Genomic DNA, 16710 nt, shown 5'->3' on the forward strand with positions numbered 1-16710 from the left:
TTAAAATAGAGCAGCTAGGCCTGCCAAGGGAGGCCAAGTGAGGAGCTTATTATATGACTAGTATTTAATTAAAGTCTGCGGGGATGCCACAGGAGCCGTTTGAGCGTGTTTTATGGAGAGAGGCATAACCCATCAACTTGTCCCAGTGCTAAAAACACACAAGGCATTTGTACCTTTTTTGCTGCCTCTGTCTTTGGCAATAAAACAAACATTTGCTCCAGTCTGTTTCTCATTTTGCACCATGGCAAAAACGGAGTAGATTGTAAATATGTTCTCTGAGGAGGACCAGTCTGTGGTAGTGGCTGAAGCAATAGTGTTAGGTGATACTGATGAAGGAGGAGTGTTTGATATCTGATGAAACCCAAAATATGGGTGATAAGAAGTGTTAGATGCATTTGGTAGTATACAATGTACAGATCAGAATGGTCCGTCTTTGGTTTTTGGTGGTTTGTAGATCCATAAATATGTAATTGTTCCAATCTGAGTAGCTGTTGATGCATGTGTAATGGACGGCTTGAATTATGAGTGTGGATAGTCAGTCCTGCAGAAGACAAACATGGCTGGCAAAATGAATGCAAACTTGCAAATTTAGAATAAACAAAAACCCAGTTTCAAGAGGGAAAGCAAGTGGTACAAACAGAGCATGACGTGGAGCTTTACATGTAGAGTTTTGTTTCAATTACTTACCGATAATCCTTATTACTCCAAATACCATTTTTCTCGCACCAATACTTACTAACATGGGGTGTTCCACCTCTAACCCAGGCCCATGTGACCTAGCCAGAGTCAATCAGAATGCTCAGTGCAAACTCCCCTCTCCCTGACCTCCAAGCACCTCCCACCAAGCTGGTGATAAAGAGGCAGGAAGCCCCAAAAACATCCTGTACGCCCTCTAGCTGAAAAAATGGGGAGACAGGTTGTGATCCGAGAAGAAACGGGGAGGGTGGGATGTAAGTATTGGTATGAGAAAAAGGGTATTTGGAGTAATGAAGATTACCAGTAGGTAATAGAATCATTACCTCCTCCACCCCTTTTCTTGTCCCAATACTTACTATCATGAGGATATACCAAGGCTGAAACATAACAACCTGAATTCACAGGGAAGCGAAATAATGCATCAGCCCCTTGGTCACCGCTCAAAACAAATTAGTTGCAAACCAAGAAGTCATCAACACAGGAGACCAGATTGTTCACTGAGACACAGCAGCCAGTACACGTGAACCAAAGGCCAAGGAATCACCACATCCAACTTGTAATAATAAGCAACGGTAGAGGGAGAAGCCCATGTGGCAGCCTTACAAAGGTCCAAAATCGAAAGACACTGAGCCTCCGCTAGGAAGCTGCTATGCCCCTAGTCTTCCTCCTCTGGACACCACCCAGTGGGCATGCATTCTGTAAGTCATAGGCAAAAGAAATCAGGGATTTGATCCAACAACTCAAAGTCGGTGTAGAAGCTTTCTGACCCTGATGAAAAACTGCAAAGTTTCCAAATTTTCGCACTGACGATTCAACAGTTCTAGACAAATACATCTTCACAGTGCTCAACACATCCAAGGTGTGTAAAGCCTCCTCCACAGGAGTACAGGACACAGTAGCTCTTGTTGCTGGTGAAAGGAGGAGAAAACCTTAGGGAGGAACCCGGGCCCCAACCAAAGAACAAGCCTGTCCACGAAAATAGAGAGGCCAAACAGATAAGGGCCCTAACTTGCCCAGCCTACAGCCTGATGTAATGGCCACTAGAAAAAACATCTTCAAGGAAAGAAACTTCAGACTCACATTGTCTAGGAGCTCAAGCAGAGGAGATTGCAAGGCCATAAGTACAGTTGGCAGGTCACAAGCAGGAGCAATAAATGCACTGTTGGCTTAAGCAAAGAAAAAACTTTAAGGAGGCGAGAACCTAAGGAATAAAGTTCTGGCACACCATAAGGAGAGTGAAACGCCCTAATGGCGACCCATTGGACTCTCAGGGTACAGACTGGCAACCTTTTCTAAAATCCGTCTTGCAAAAACTGAAGGACCCAGGAAGACAGACAAGTAGTAGGATTTAGAGACCTGTCCTAGCACCATTTAATAAAGGGAGGCCCAATGATGACCGTAAGACCTCCTAGTGGACAACTTCCCAGAGTGCTGGATTGAGACCCCATAAGGAGATGACAGACTTTGCAACTTCAACCCCCCCTCTCAAGAGCCATACCGTCAGACACATCCGCTTGCATGTGGTTGGGGGAAAAAGGGGAGCATAGACGTGTCAAGGGTCACATGGGAGGACCCTTTCTGCTGCCTCTGCCATCAACCTCGACAGGGGAAACCAACCCACCTGAAGTCAAAAGGCAGCAACTAGAATGAGGATCACTGGCTCCTTCCACAGCCTGGCCAAAAGTTTGGGAATAAGAGGAAAGGCATAAAGGAGCAGGGAGGGCCAAGGGTAAAACAGAACATCTACTCCCCAGCAACCCGGCTCCGGGAACCTGGACAGAAACATGGGCAGCAGAGAATTCTTCGCGGAGGCAATCAGGCCCACCTGGTGCGGAACCGTTTGCACAGCCGGGTGAAAATACAAGGAGCAAGACAGAATTCGTGGAAAGAAGGCAAGACCCTGCTTAGTCTGTCCGTCTGTATATTGTCCTTCCCCCAAATGTACGAGGCAGAGAGAGACAGCAGATGAGTCTCTGCCCAACTCAACACCTGAAAAGCCAGTGAGGCCAGACAGAGACTGAGACCCTGAGGTAAAACAGTGCAGTCAGTAGTGCCAGAGAAATCGACTTCACCTCCATCCAATTCAAAGAGAGACAGCTCTCCTGAGAAGACCACCACCCCTGGATGACGAGAATGTGTAATATTGCACCCCATCCCATCTCGCTTGCCTCTGTGGTGACAACTCGGGGAAGTGGAAGGGCCAAAGGAAATGTCAGGTCAAATTCACTGGATCCAGCCACCATTGCACCAACTGACAAATGTGGGCAGAAACAGGCACCAGGTGTTCCAGAGGATAAGAATCTGGTCTCCAATGCAAGAGGAAGTGACGGAACAATGGAACCAGGTGAAGCCGAGCCCATGGAACGACAAACACACAGGCTGTCTAAAAGAAAAAATAGACAACATAAGAGGCTGAACCCAGAAACCAACAGGTCACTAACACACAAAGCACAGCATAAATATCACATGACCCTGAAGGCATAGCCAATCCATTGCAATCGCCCCAGGACTCCGGTCCAAAGCAAGCAACAGATCCTGCAACATCTGCGCTCTGTCTGAGGGGAGACTAACCACACCCACCTCCGTCTGGAAATGAGCCCCGATGAACTGCAGATCCTGAGTGGGGTTCAGATGTGACATCTCCCAATTAATAAGAATATATATATTAAAACGGCCACAGGCGTCTGGGGAGGAGGGAGGGCGCATGTGAATCTACAGCACTACATGCCAAAACAGATATATATATATATATATATATATATCTTTGCATGGCCATCTCTTTTTCTATGCTTCCTCTACACTCCTTTTCTCACCTGCCGGAAAACAATCTAACAAAGGAGTCAATACCCATGCGCACTAACACCGAGAAGAAGGAGTCACTCAATCTTGTCATTCGAAAATGCTTCTTCAAAGAAAAAAAACTTGCAACACTCTGAACCATGCAGAGCATGTGAATCTACAGCACTACATGCCACAAACAGATGCTTACTGGGGAGGTAACTATTTCTTTCCGAAGCCTGTGTACAGCGGATCACCGCAGAAGGGTATATATTGAAATGGCCACAGGCGTCCGGGGAGGAGGGAGGGCACATGTGAATCTACAGCACTATATGTCAAAACAGATGCTTATTGGGTAAATAACATTTTCTGTTAGATGGCATGTGTGGTTGTAGGTACCCATGCGATGCATATACTGTAAATCAGTCCCTCCATGAAAGCTGTGGCTAGCTTGACGAAGTTGCTGTTGACTGGAAAAGTGTTCTTAGTACTGCTAAAGGAAAGCCCATTTCCAAATTGTCTGAGAAAGTTGTGATAGTTGGAATGACAATGCCCCTCCCTGTTTCTGAAGGTAGTACCTTGCTGGCATGTTGTCTGTCCAGACGAAGACTACCTTGTGAGCAAAGTGATGAAGAAATGCTTTCAGGGTAGAAATACTGCCTGAAGCTTGAGGAAGTGGATGTGTAGGGATTGATGATGGGGGTCCCAATGGCCCTGTACTGAGAGTTCTTGAGGGTGAGTACCAAGCCTGTGTGTGACACGTCTGCTGTCAGAATGGTCTGAGGCACAGCGTCTAGAAAAGGCCGCTCAACAGGTTGCTGGTGTTCCACTATTCCAGAAAGTGGTGTTTATTGCCGTCTACTACTAGATCTTCTCAGGGACCCTGTGAATGAGCCCACTGATGAAACAGACACTGCTGTAGGGGATGGGTGTGAAGCCTGACGTGAGGAGAGATGGCAATGCAGGAGGCCATCATCCCTAACAGGCGCATCACAGTCCTGACAGTGAATGATGAATTCTCTCAAAACTGAGGGAGGAGAGACTGATAGTTTGAACACGAGCCAGATTGGGGTATACTATCCCCAATTCTACATTGAGAATAACTCCTAGATTGGGCTGTATCTGAAGAGGCTGAAGGTGGGATTTGAGAAAAGTGAGTGTGAACCCTAACTTGTGCAGCAGGTCCACTGTTATCTGAGTGTGACGCTGACATTGTGTTAACATGCTGGCTTTGAGAAGCCAGTCGTCCAGGTAGAGGAATATGTGTACGTTTTGTCTTCAGGGATGTGCTTCACTTTGTGAAAACCCTGGGAGCTGTGGTGACTCTGAAAGGAAGAACCTCAAATTGGCAGAGCTTGCCTGCAATGACGAATCTGAGATATTTGCGGGGATGGGGATATGGAAGTAGGTGTCCTTTAGTTCTAGGGCCATCATAAAGTCGCCCTGTTGTAAGAGGTGGATAACGTGATGAAGAGTAACTATGTGAAAGTGTTCTGATAGAATGTAGTGGTTTAAGGGCCTTAGGTCCAGAATGGGACCGAGAGAGACTTTTTTTTTGGGAATGAGGAAGTACAATGGAAAAGACCCATTGGTCTGTAGTAATGTTGAGCCACTGTATATATAAATTATGAAGTCTTCCCCCAACAGGTGTGGAGTAGGGGGTGGGAAGACATAGAAAGTCACTGTTTAGATGTTGTAGAGGTACAGGTGGTGGCGCTCTTGCCTTTACCTCGGGTGTTATTACCCCTCTAGACTCCTCTGTGGAAACCTCGTGAGTATGAACTGGAAGGCTGTCTGGCCTGAGAGGTGAAAGCCCTGTACTTGTCGGTTTGTAACCACCTCTGAATGTGGGAGGACAAAAACTACCTCTTTGAGACAAGGACTGTAAAGCACCCACGGCTTTTGCAGTGTCCATGTCTTTTTTCAGCTTCTTAAGGGTGGAGTCCACTTGAGGGCCGAAAAGATGCTCCTTGTCGAAGGGCATACAAGTACTCCTTGTTGTACCTCTGGTTTAAAACCTGAGCATTGAAGTCAGGCATCTGGCTTACTAGTATGCTGGTGTTGATACCACGTGCAGCTGTGTGCGTCTAGGGCACATCTGGGTGTTGATACCGCGTGCAGCTGTGTGCGTCTAGGGCACATCTGATTGTTTCGTTACTGATTGTCTGTCCCTCTGTGACAATCTGTTGTCCACTTTTTTGGTGCTCATCTGGGAGATACTGGAGGAGCTCCTCCATCTCATCCGAGAGAGCCTGATTATACCTTGCAAGTAAAGCTTGTGAGTTGGCAATGCGCCAATGACTGGCTGCTTGCACAGCCACTCTTACCTGCGGTGTCAATCTTTTTGCACTCCTTGTCTTGGGGAGAAATGTCTCCTGTGGTTTGACTTTTGGCCCGTTTGCGTGTAGTGGTAGCCATAATAGAATCTGGCGGGATCTGTGATTTTATGTAAATTGGATCAGAGGGAGGGTTTTGTATTTTTTGTCTACTCTAGGGCTGATAACCCTAGAGCGGATGGATACCTTAAAGTTTCATCTGCATGACTAAGCATGCCATGGAGCATGAGGAGGAACTTGATATCCCTATGTGTGGACATTAGGGTATCAAAAGAATGTTTTGCTCAGTGGGGTCCCTATGCAGCTCAATAGTGTGAAATGCAGCTACTCAAAATCATAGGATCAGGGTCATATGTGTCCTATGGATCTGGGTCCTGCTATGTGTAGGAGGCTGGACTGGCTTGTAGTGAGTACCAAGGGGTACTTGCACCTTGCACCAGGCCCAGTTATCCCTTATTAGTGTATAGGGTGTCTAGCAGCTTAGGCTGATAGATAATGGTAGCTTAGCAGAGCAGCTTAGGCTGAACTAGGAGACGTGTGAAGCTACCACAGTACCACCTAGTGTCATATGCACAATATCATAAGAAAACACAATACACAGTTATACTAAAAATAAAGGTACTTTATTTTTATGACAATATGCCAAAGTATCTTAGAGTGTACCCTCAGTGAGAGGATAGGAAATATACACAAGATATATATACACAATAGCAAAAATATGCAGTATAGTCTTAGAAAACAGTGCAAACAATGTATAGTTACAATAGGATGCAATGGGGAAACATAGGGATAGGGGCAACACAAACCATATACTCCAAAAGTGGAATGCGAACCACGAATGGACCCCAAACCTATGTGACCTTGTAGAGGGTCGCTGGGACTATTAGAAAATAGTGAGAGTTAGAAAAATAACCCTCCCCAAGACCCTGAAAAGTGAGTGCAAAGTGCACTAAAGTTCCCCTAAGGACAAAGAAGTTGTGTTAGAGGAATAATGCAGGAAAGACACAAACCAACAATGCAACAACTGTGGATTTCCAATCTAGGGTACCTGTGGAACAAGGGGACCAAGTCCAAAAGTCACAAGCAAGTCGGAGATGGGCAAATGCCCAGGAAATGCCAGCTGCGGGTGCAAAGAAGCTTCTACTGGACAGAAGAAGCTGAGGTTTCTGCAGGAACGAAAAGGGCTAGAGACTTCCCCTTTGGTGGACGGATCCCTCTCGCCGTGGAGAGTCGTGCAGAAGTGTTTTCCAGCCGAAAGAACGCCAACAAGCCTTGCTAGCTGCAAATCGTGCGGTTAGCGTTTTTGGACGCTGCTGTGGCCCTGGAGGGACCAGGAGGTCGCAAATTGGACCAGGAGAGAGAGGGGACGTGGAGCAAGACAAGGAGCCCTCTCAGCAGCAGGTAGCTCCCGGAGAAGTGCCAGAAACAGGCACTACGAGGATGCGTGAAACGGTGCTCACCCGAAGTCGCACAAAGGAGTCCCACGTCGCCGGAGACCAACTTAGAAAGTCGTGCAATGCAGGTTAGAGTGCCGTGGACCCAGGCTTGGCTGTGCACAAAGGATTTCCGCCGGAAGTGCACAGGGGCCGGAGTAGCTGCAAAAGTCGCGGTTCCCAGCAATGCAGCCCAGCGAGGTGAGGCAAGGACTTACCTCCACCAAACTTGGACTGAAGAGTCACTGGACTGTGGGGGTCACTTGGACAGAGTCGCTGGATTCGAGGGACCTCGCTCGTCGTGCTGAGAGGAGACCCAAGGGACCGGTAATGCAGCTTTTTGGTGCCTGCGGTTGCAGGGGGAAGATTCCGTCGACCCATGGGAGATTTTTTCAGAGCTTCTGGTGCAGAGAGGAGGCAGACTACCCCCACAGCATGCACAAGCAGGAAAACAGTCGAGAAGGCGGCAGGATCAGCGTTACAGAGTTGCAGTAGTCGTCTTTGCTACTATGTTGCAGGTTTGCAGGCTTCCAGCGCGGTCAGCAGTCGATTCCTTGGCAGAAGGTGAAGAGAGAGATGCAGAGGAACTCGGATGAGCTCTTGCATTCGTTATCTAAAGTTTCCCCAGAGACAGAGACCCTAAATAGCCAGAAAAGAGGGTTTGGCTACCTAGGAGAGAGGATAGGCTACTAACACCTGAAGGAGCCTATCAGCAGGAGTCTCTGACGTCACCTGGTGGCACTGGCCACTCAGAGCAGTCCAGTGTGCCAGCAGCACCTCTGTTTCCAAGATGGCAGAGGTCTGGAGCACACTGGAGGAGCTCTGGACACCTCCCAGGGGAGGTGCAGGTCAGGGGAGTGGTCACTCCCCTTTCCTTTGTCCAGTTTCACGCCAGAGCAGGGCTAAGGGGTCCCCTGAACCGGTGTAGACTGGCTTATGCAGAATTGGGCACCTCTGTGCCCAACAAAGCATTTCCAGAGGCTGGGGGAGGCTACTCCTCCCCTGCCTTCACACCATTTTCCAAAGGGAGGGTGTCACACCCTCTCTCAGAGGAAGTTCTTTGTTCTGCCATCCTGGGCCAGGCCTGGCTGGACCCCAGGAGGGCAGATGCCTGTCTGAGGGGTTGGCAGCAGCAGCAGCTGCAGTGAAACCCCAGGAAGGGCAGTTTGGCAGTACCAGGGTCTGTGCTACAGACCACTGGGATCATGGGATTGTGCCAACTATGCCAGGATGGCATAGAGGGGGCAATTCCATGATCATAGACATGTTACATGGCCATATTCGGAGTTACCATTGTGAAGCTACATATAGGTAGTGACCTATATGTAGTGCACGCGTGTAATGGTGTCCCCGCACTCACAAAGTTCAGGGAATTGGCTCTGAACAATGTGGGGGCACCTTGGCTAGTGCCAGGGTGCCCTCACACTAAGTAACTTTGCACCTAACCTTTACCAGGTAAAGGTTAGACATATAGGTGACTTATAAGTTACTTAAGTGCAGTGTAAAATGGCTGTGAAATAACGTGGACGTTATTTCACTCAGGCTGCAGTGGCAGGCCTGTGTAAGAATTGTCAGAGCTCCCTATGGGTGGCAAAAGAAATGCTGCAGCCCATAGGGATCTCCTGGAACCCCAATACCCTGGGTACCTCAGTACCATATACTAGGGAATTATAAGGGTGTTCCAGTAAGCCAATGTAAATTGGTAAAAATGGTCACTAGCCTGTTAGTGACAATTTGGAAAGAAATGAGAGAGCATAACCACTGAGGTTCTGATTAGCAGAGCCTCAGTGAGACAGTTAGTCACTACACAAGTAACACATTCAGGCACACTTATGAGCACTGGGGCCCTGGGTTACCAGGGTCCCAGTGACACATACAACTAAAACAACATATATACAGTGAAAAATGGGGGTAACATGCCAGGCAAGATGGTACTTTCCTACACAATGTGTCACCCAAATCTCCCCCAGTGAATAAAGGAGAACCCTGTGGTTTTAAATCTCCTGCAGTAGGAGAGGCAGGTGATGAGAAGCAGGTGGTGGTGGTGGTGACAAAGGTGTTTAAGGAGGAGGAGAAGGAAAAGGCTTGTGAATAGTAGTGGTAGCCTTGTCCTTAGTCTTCTTTGGAGGTGGTGAAGTATCCAGAGCATCTTGAAAGGATAATTTTCTCTTGAAGGTGACAGGAGGGAAGCAATAATGCGCCCTGTACCCTCCTCGATGTGGAGACGGCGCTGATGAGCATCCATGGTCTCCAAAATAGATTTAACAGAAGATGGTGTGGCCGAAGACTGACTAGAGTATTTCGGCTCTGAAGATGTTGAATCCCTGGATTTCAAAACCAAGGTTTTCGGTCCGTGTCCTTTAATCCGAGCCAAAGCAGAGGTGGAGCTTGTTCGGCTCGGTGCTGAAGTGGTCAGTGCCGAAGGCTGGATGGAAGTAGAGACAACATCTCAGACCGAAGATGTTGAGGTCGATGCTGAAGATGATGTCTTGGACTTAGCAATTTTCTGTGCCGAGCCAGAGGGCAGGGCATCTGAACATGTTTTACGGAACAGACCATGACTTGGAGACAGTGGCGATCCAACAACCTCGGTAAGGGGCTTTCTGGAAGTCCTAGAGGGGGCAGGAGAGGCCATGGTATTCAAAGGTTGCGCTGATGTCAACTCGTGGCTTTCAATATCTAACTGGATATCAGAGTTGGAGTCCTGGATGGAGATGGCCTCCTCCTGGCCGTGTTCCTCTCCGAAGATGTCCAGAGTGTCTTTTGGACTATTATGGGCCATCTCTAGTTGACGAGCTGTTCAGTCCCGAAGGGTCTTTTTTGATCTGAAGGATCAGCAGGTGTCTTCTTGATGGTCGGGGGAGAGGCATAGACTACACACCTGATGTTGGTCAGTGTGTAGGAATTTTGCGTGGCACAGAGGAAAGAATTGAAACGGCATCTGTTCCATCAGCGCAGCATAGTGGTCAGTGCCACGTGCTGAGGTAGGCCCGAACAGGCGAGGAGCCCCAGAGGGCATGCAGTTGGTTCTCAGACTGACAGAGTGAGAGAAGAGTGAGAATGTAAGAAAACTCAATTGAAAAAAATAGCGTACATGGAGCAAAAGACTGAAAGAAGGCTTTTGAAACCACAGCAAGGGGAAAACGGAGCAAAGAGACACACATCCGAACCCGACAGCAGAGAGAAAACAATTTAACAAAGGAGCCGATGCCCATGTGCACTATCATCGAGAAGGAGGAATCATTCAATCCCATGATTCGAAGATGCTTCTTCGAAGAAAAACAACATGCAACACTCCAAACCCAACAATAGATGGCAGAAGTATGCAGAGCATGTGTATCTACAGCCACACATGCCATCAAAACACCACGTTTGACAAGTTGGAAGAAAAAATGAAAAGCATCCTCCCACTGGGAGGGTGGCATAGTCAGGAACGATTCCTGGTCCTAGGTGCAGGCCGAGGTTTAGGTTTTAAAAATTGCCAAGTGGAAATGTAGGGAGTTTGCCTGGTCCTGTTCTGAAACCTTACGTAAGGACCACGGGATCACTTCTTACGTGGAGCCTTACGGGAGAACTTAAGCTTTGGCTGTAACCGAAAAAGCTGTGCATGCTTTGGATTCTTGAAAGCCTTAAGTAGCATAGCCTCCATATTATCACCAAAAAGTCTTCTGCCAGTGAAAGGCATATGGAGTAACCCAGATTTCTGGGTAAAGTCCACCTTCCAGTTCCTTAAATAAACACGGCGACAAGATGAAACAGAAGAAGCCATGGAGGAAGCTGAAACCTTCAAAATATCACAAGAGACACTTAGCCTGCGTTTCCATATTGGTATACAACGCCAAACACTCAACCCTATCCTGGGCCTGGAAGACTATAACAAGGGACTAAGAGGGATACACTACATAAATTGTGGCACCAAAAGCCAAATTCAAACCAGAAAAAACTCTTCTTCAGAGAGGCTTCCACCTTGCGGTCAACAAAGTCTGAACTAGTGACCTCATCAGACAAAATAAAAGGATGGTCAGCCAAATAAGAAAACAGGGGATCAATTCTGAGTGCAGAGTAAACTCCACATCACCTTTTGACAGATGATAGAGGTGAGTTAAAAATTTAGAAAGATCCACCTTTTCAGGATCCTTCCATTTCCACAGAAGTAGATCCAAAACCTCCTTGCTAACAGCCAAGCTAGTAGGAGGGAGAGAATGAAGTTGTCGAAAGAGGCCAGAACTGGTAACAGGTAAGTTGTCCTCCATAGGGATATTCAGATTGTCACCCAAGTACCTAAAGATGCCCAAAAGATCCTGCTTCTAGATGAATTTGGACTTGGGTGCAGCATCAGAAACTGGAGGATCACCCTCCTCATCATACTCCAGAGAAGACCAGGAAGAAGAAGAGGAGGGAGACGAAACTGCCAAGGATGAAACAGAGGAAGTGGAAGAAGAGGGGGGGAATAGCGAGAGTTCCCAGGATCCCTAGACTTATGAAAAGCCTCTGACAGAGATAACCCAGGGAGAAAGTCAGGGAGTACCAACAACTAACTCCAAACATTGTGCCCCGCACAGCACCCAACTTACCAGGAGGAGCCAGGAAAACCATACCTAAGAGGCCCCGCCTCCCAAGGCTTACCTTAGGAAAAAAGGCTCTGAGGACAAACGTGCACTTGAGCAAAGAAAATAGGATGTTTTCTGGGATCCATGCCTCTTTATCACCACTTGGTGGGAGGTTCTTGGAGGTCAGAGAGGGGAGAGTTTTGAGTTGAGCATTCTGATTGTCTCTGGATATGTCACATGGGCCTGGGTACAGGTATAACAGCTTATGTCAGTAAGTATTGGAACAACATCTAAGACTCATTTAGAAGCACAACGCTATCACTCCTAGGACAATGGCCAGATCTCTGGACCACGTGTAGCATGATGCATTTATTTATATCTGCTGCGTGGCGATAATCATCTTAGGTAATCTACTGATTGTACCTCACCAAGTTTGGTTGTCTATGTTCTTATGCAAAATTATAAATGTAAAAATAAGTATGGGGACGAGAAATGGGGTTGAGAAGATAGTACATGTCGGAAACCCTGAAGCTCTATGTACTGGGATCAGCTGGGGCAAAGCCCAAACTATATGACTATGAATAGAGATAGGGCCTTCAGACTTAGAATTTCTACTTTAATGCTTTCCTTCAAGAGGGGAATGGATAGTTTGATTTGGTTTGGCCTTTTTGCCTCTCTGTCATATGGACATGACCTCCCTCCTCAAACGTTTATGCAAAATATGAATTGAAGTGGGCATGTCAGCACAATTAGTGTCACATTGTATAATTACAAATTTGGGGGTTGGAGTATCCTCAAATCATAAATTAGAGCATTAATGGTTGGGCACAATCGTTCCAGGCCTCAAGGAGACAAACTGACCTTACGAGAGGAAACTGCTACAACCTCAAGATAATAGAAAACATAATTTCATCGATCAGGACCGCTGATGCTTCAATTTATGACTAATGGATATGCTTAAAAGCATTAGACAAAGTCAGATGAATTATAAGGAGAAGTAAAGCTCTGTAAAGAAATCACTATCAATTAAAGCATTGAAAAAGCCCCAGTACTGCGAGTTATGATGGAAAAAAACATGCGTTGGCTGTAGACCTCTGAATTTAGGGAGTAAACATAGAGGATGGAAGCACCGTTGCTTCACCACGAGCCAAAACATCTATAGCAATGGAGTTTTATAACCTGAGAGTGGTTAATAACTCTATCTAGTGCCTATTATGTTTTACCGATGCAGGGCTACAGATACCACATTATTAGTTGATTAGACTTCACAGGCAACATAGGTAAACAAACAAAATATAATATATGTAATCTTTAAAAAAAATAATGACAATAAGTCTTCTACCCCCAAACCCTAAAATATCTAGTTAGCTCATACATACCTTCATAGCACCTAGCGCTTGAAATGTTAGTGCTAATCTTGTTGGTGTTAGAGCTGCCAACATTGCATTGAACCTGGCACTTTTATTCTTGATTGAGGAGTGGTATTGCCCATCTGGAGAAACTGAGCCAAATCTGAAGAACAAAAAAAGCATGCTTACATTGCATATGGTGTTTTGTTACAAAAGCAATTCACCACAGAACTTTAGCAGGCTTGTGGGGGGTACTGTGTTGTTTCCTGCCCACTGCTAACAAGTCTACATAATTCAGTTAAAATGCATTCATAATAATGGCTTACTCCTCAGTAGGTAGTTTAATATACAAGTGTTAATCCACAGTCACAGTGGTATTTCATTACAGGTCAAGCTCAGTGGAGAAGCCCGGGAGTTATCCATGAAGTAAATTGTGATCATACATTTTTGTTGATCTATCGCCGTCTAGCTTTACTTTATACTGTAGTAAGCATCTTACAAGTTACTTACCTTTGGTAACACTCTTGTGTAACTACAGATTTCTCACAGATTATCCCTTAGGCGCCAGACTGGACCTGGAGAATTTTCCAACAATGCTTCAGCGTGCCAGCAGATAGAGTACTGCAGCTCTGTGCTCATTCCATCTCGCCCCAGAAGCCCCATTTAATACTGCTCTTGCATGCTGACATCAGTTTATTGTCTTTTTCCTTTGTGCGCCTTGAGACACAGAGCCGAAACAACAAGTTAGTTACCTTTGGTAACCCTCTTTTTGATGGATATTTTATCTAACTGCAGATTCCTCATCCTAGAATACTTCTACATGCACCAGACTGGATCTGGAAAAATGTTATTCTAGCAAAGCTCCTGTGCGCCACTTGGTGGCACAGTGTGGCTCTGTGTTAACGCCATAACACCCAGGAAGTGACAGAGCGGAGCTACTTATAAGCACACAATCTTCCCTTTCTTTGCCCCAGAGAACCCTAAAAACAGCTAATTGGCGAAATGGTGTTATTTGGCATGATGGACCTGAAAGCTCAACGCCCTTTTGGTGCAAGCTGATGTAGCCTCTCCTCATCTTTCCAGGGGTGAAGAGGGTAAAAGAACGAGGCAGGGTGATATATTTCCCAACATGAAAAAAAGTCACAACTTTAGATGAGAATATTGTGAAGTTCCCAATACCAGTTTGTCTTGGAAAACATAGGCTGCACCAACTGATCGTACAGCAGCCACATGAGAAACAACCAGACCAAATGAAGGTCCCACTGTGGCATCACAGACTGCTTAAGAGGAAACATGTGTCTAACCTTTTATAAATCTTATCACAACAGGTGCTTTAAAAAAGGACAGTTGGTATGGCAAATACAATAAAGGCTGAAGTGGCCTACACATAACCTTTGATAGTGCCCACTAAAAGGTACTGATGGGCAAAAGACAAACGAAAGAAAAGAACATCCAACAGCTTGGACTGTAAAGGGTCATCCCTGCTGCTACCACACCAAGCCTCAAACTTTTTCCACTGCCTGGCATAAATGGACTTTGTGTACCTTAGTTACATTGTACATTAAAGTCCTGCTCCTATTCTGGTATACCATTCACAAACTACCTAGCTCTTGGTCCAACAATTGCCACACGGGAAAGGCTCTTGGGAGGGAGGGGGCGGGTAGAGAGGGTTGGGTGTCCTGCCGTAGATGGATAATGTACTGTTTCTTTAGTTAATGCCTTCCTTTGTATTTGCTTACTCTTGTTGGCTCCTTTTTGCTCACACACCATACCCCATTGCAATGAGATGACTACTGATTGCATTTGTACATGTGTGATTTAAATTGATATGGAGAATACATATATACTTTCCATGAGGATTGCTTTCATGACTGGAATTTACGACCTACTTCAAGAGAAGGACGCATGCTATAAGAAGCAGTGTACTCTGTAATATGCATTGGCATTGGATGTACTGTTTTATTATACCTCAATAAAATTTGTTTAAAAATAATGGAGGTATACGTTGAATAGATTTAGATGGCAGACCCTGCCCGATTGGTGAGACTACAGATCTTTCCAAAGTGGCAGCCTAATCGGAGGACTGGTGCTCATGTCCAGATGCACCGGGTACAACACTCTACTGGCCCAATGTGAAGTCACTAGAATGATGTTGGCTCAGTCATTCTTGATCTTTTTAAGAATTCAGCCTGAAAAGGTAGAAGAGGGAAGTCACATGGGAGTCAGTATCCCATTCCAGTCACAAAACCTATCCTGGCGCCTGTTCTTGCAGAAACTTTAACCCCTTAGCTGCTGGACCTCCCTCCCCCCAAAAGTAGACAATATTCTGAATTCAGCAAGGGGTAATTTGTGTAGATCTTCAAGATTTTCCCACAGAAAGTAACAGTTGAAATAAACAACATTGAAATTGAGTTGAACAGCCCTCTCTGACTAGGTTTTCTTCTGTAACTTTTTCCAACTATGATAAATTTTTAAAAGCAATATACTTATGTTTGCTGGACCCTCCTGGCAGCGGGGATATATAGGTCTTGTAGGTTCATGTAGGTTTATCAAGAACCCAAGCTACCCAAAGCCAGTAAATAAGCTGCACCTTGCAGTGGGTTTTCATTGTATACCGGGTATACAGCAATTCATTTGGTAACATATAAAGAATAAAAAATAGGTATCAAGGAAACCATTGTAATTCGGAAATGGGCACAAGATAAGGAGTTTAGAAATAGTGGTTATTTGCACATCTCTTTTCTTAGGGGGTCCTCATACTAGCATGTGAATTACAGGGCATTTCTCAAAATGACTTCTTTCTTACACACTGCCTTACATTTGGAAGGCAAAAATGTAGAGAAAGATAATTGGCAAGAACACTTGCTTTTCTATTCTACATTCCCCCAAGTCTCCGGATAACAATGGTACCTCACTTGTGTGGATAGGCCTAGTGCCCGTGACAGGAAATGCCCTAAAACACAACATGGACACATCACATTTTTCTAATGAAAATAAATGTGTTTTTTGCAAAGTGCCTAGCTGTGGATTTTGGCCTCTAGCTTAGCCGACACCTAGGGAAACCTACCAAACCTATACATTTATGGAAAGTAGACACCTAGGGGAATCCAGAATGCTGTGACTTGTGGGGCTCTCACCAAGTTCTGTCACCCACAATCCTTTGCAAACCTCAGAATTTGGCTAAAAAAAAGACATTTACTGCACATTTCGGCGATAGAAAGTTCTGGAATCTGAGGGGAGCCACACACTTTCTTCCACCCAGCATTCCACCAAGTGTCCCGATACAAATGGTACCACACTTGTGTAGGTAGGCCTAGTGCCTGCGACAGGAAACGCCACACAACACAACGTAGACACAACACTTTTCTAATGAAAATGGACGCTTGTTTTGCAAAGTGCCTAGCTGTGTATTTTGGCCTCTAGCTTAGCCGGCATCTTTGGAAACCTACCAAATCTATACATTTATGAAAAGTAGACTCCTAGGAGAATCCAAAATGGGGTGACTTGTGGGCCTCTCACCAGGTTCTGTCACCCGTAATCCTTTGCAAACTTCGAAATTTGGCTAAAA

At 45.8% G+C, this 16710-nt stretch overlaps 1 protein-coding gene across 1 annotated transcript in view; it reads right to left on the minus strand.

Moving 5' to 3' along the window:
• ACOXL (acyl-CoA oxidase like) overlaps positions 1 to 16710 on the minus strand; it is a 981865-nt gene that overhangs the window by 595687 nt on the left and 369468 nt on the right. Inside the window, exon 9 of the mRNA XM_069234707.1 lies at positions 13173 to 13305. Within this exon, the coding sequence (XP_069090808.1) occupies positions 13173 to 13305 (133 nt within the window). The remainder of the gene's footprint in view (positions 1 to 13172; positions 13306 to 16710) is intronic.

Source organism: Pleurodeles waltl, chromosome 5 (genome assembly GCF_031143425.1).
Source record: "Pleurodeles waltl isolate 20211129_DDA chromosome 5, aPleWal1.hap1.20221129, whole genome shotgun sequence".
NCBI lineage: Eukaryota > Metazoa > Chordata > Amphibia > Caudata > Salamandridae > Pleurodeles > Pleurodeles waltl.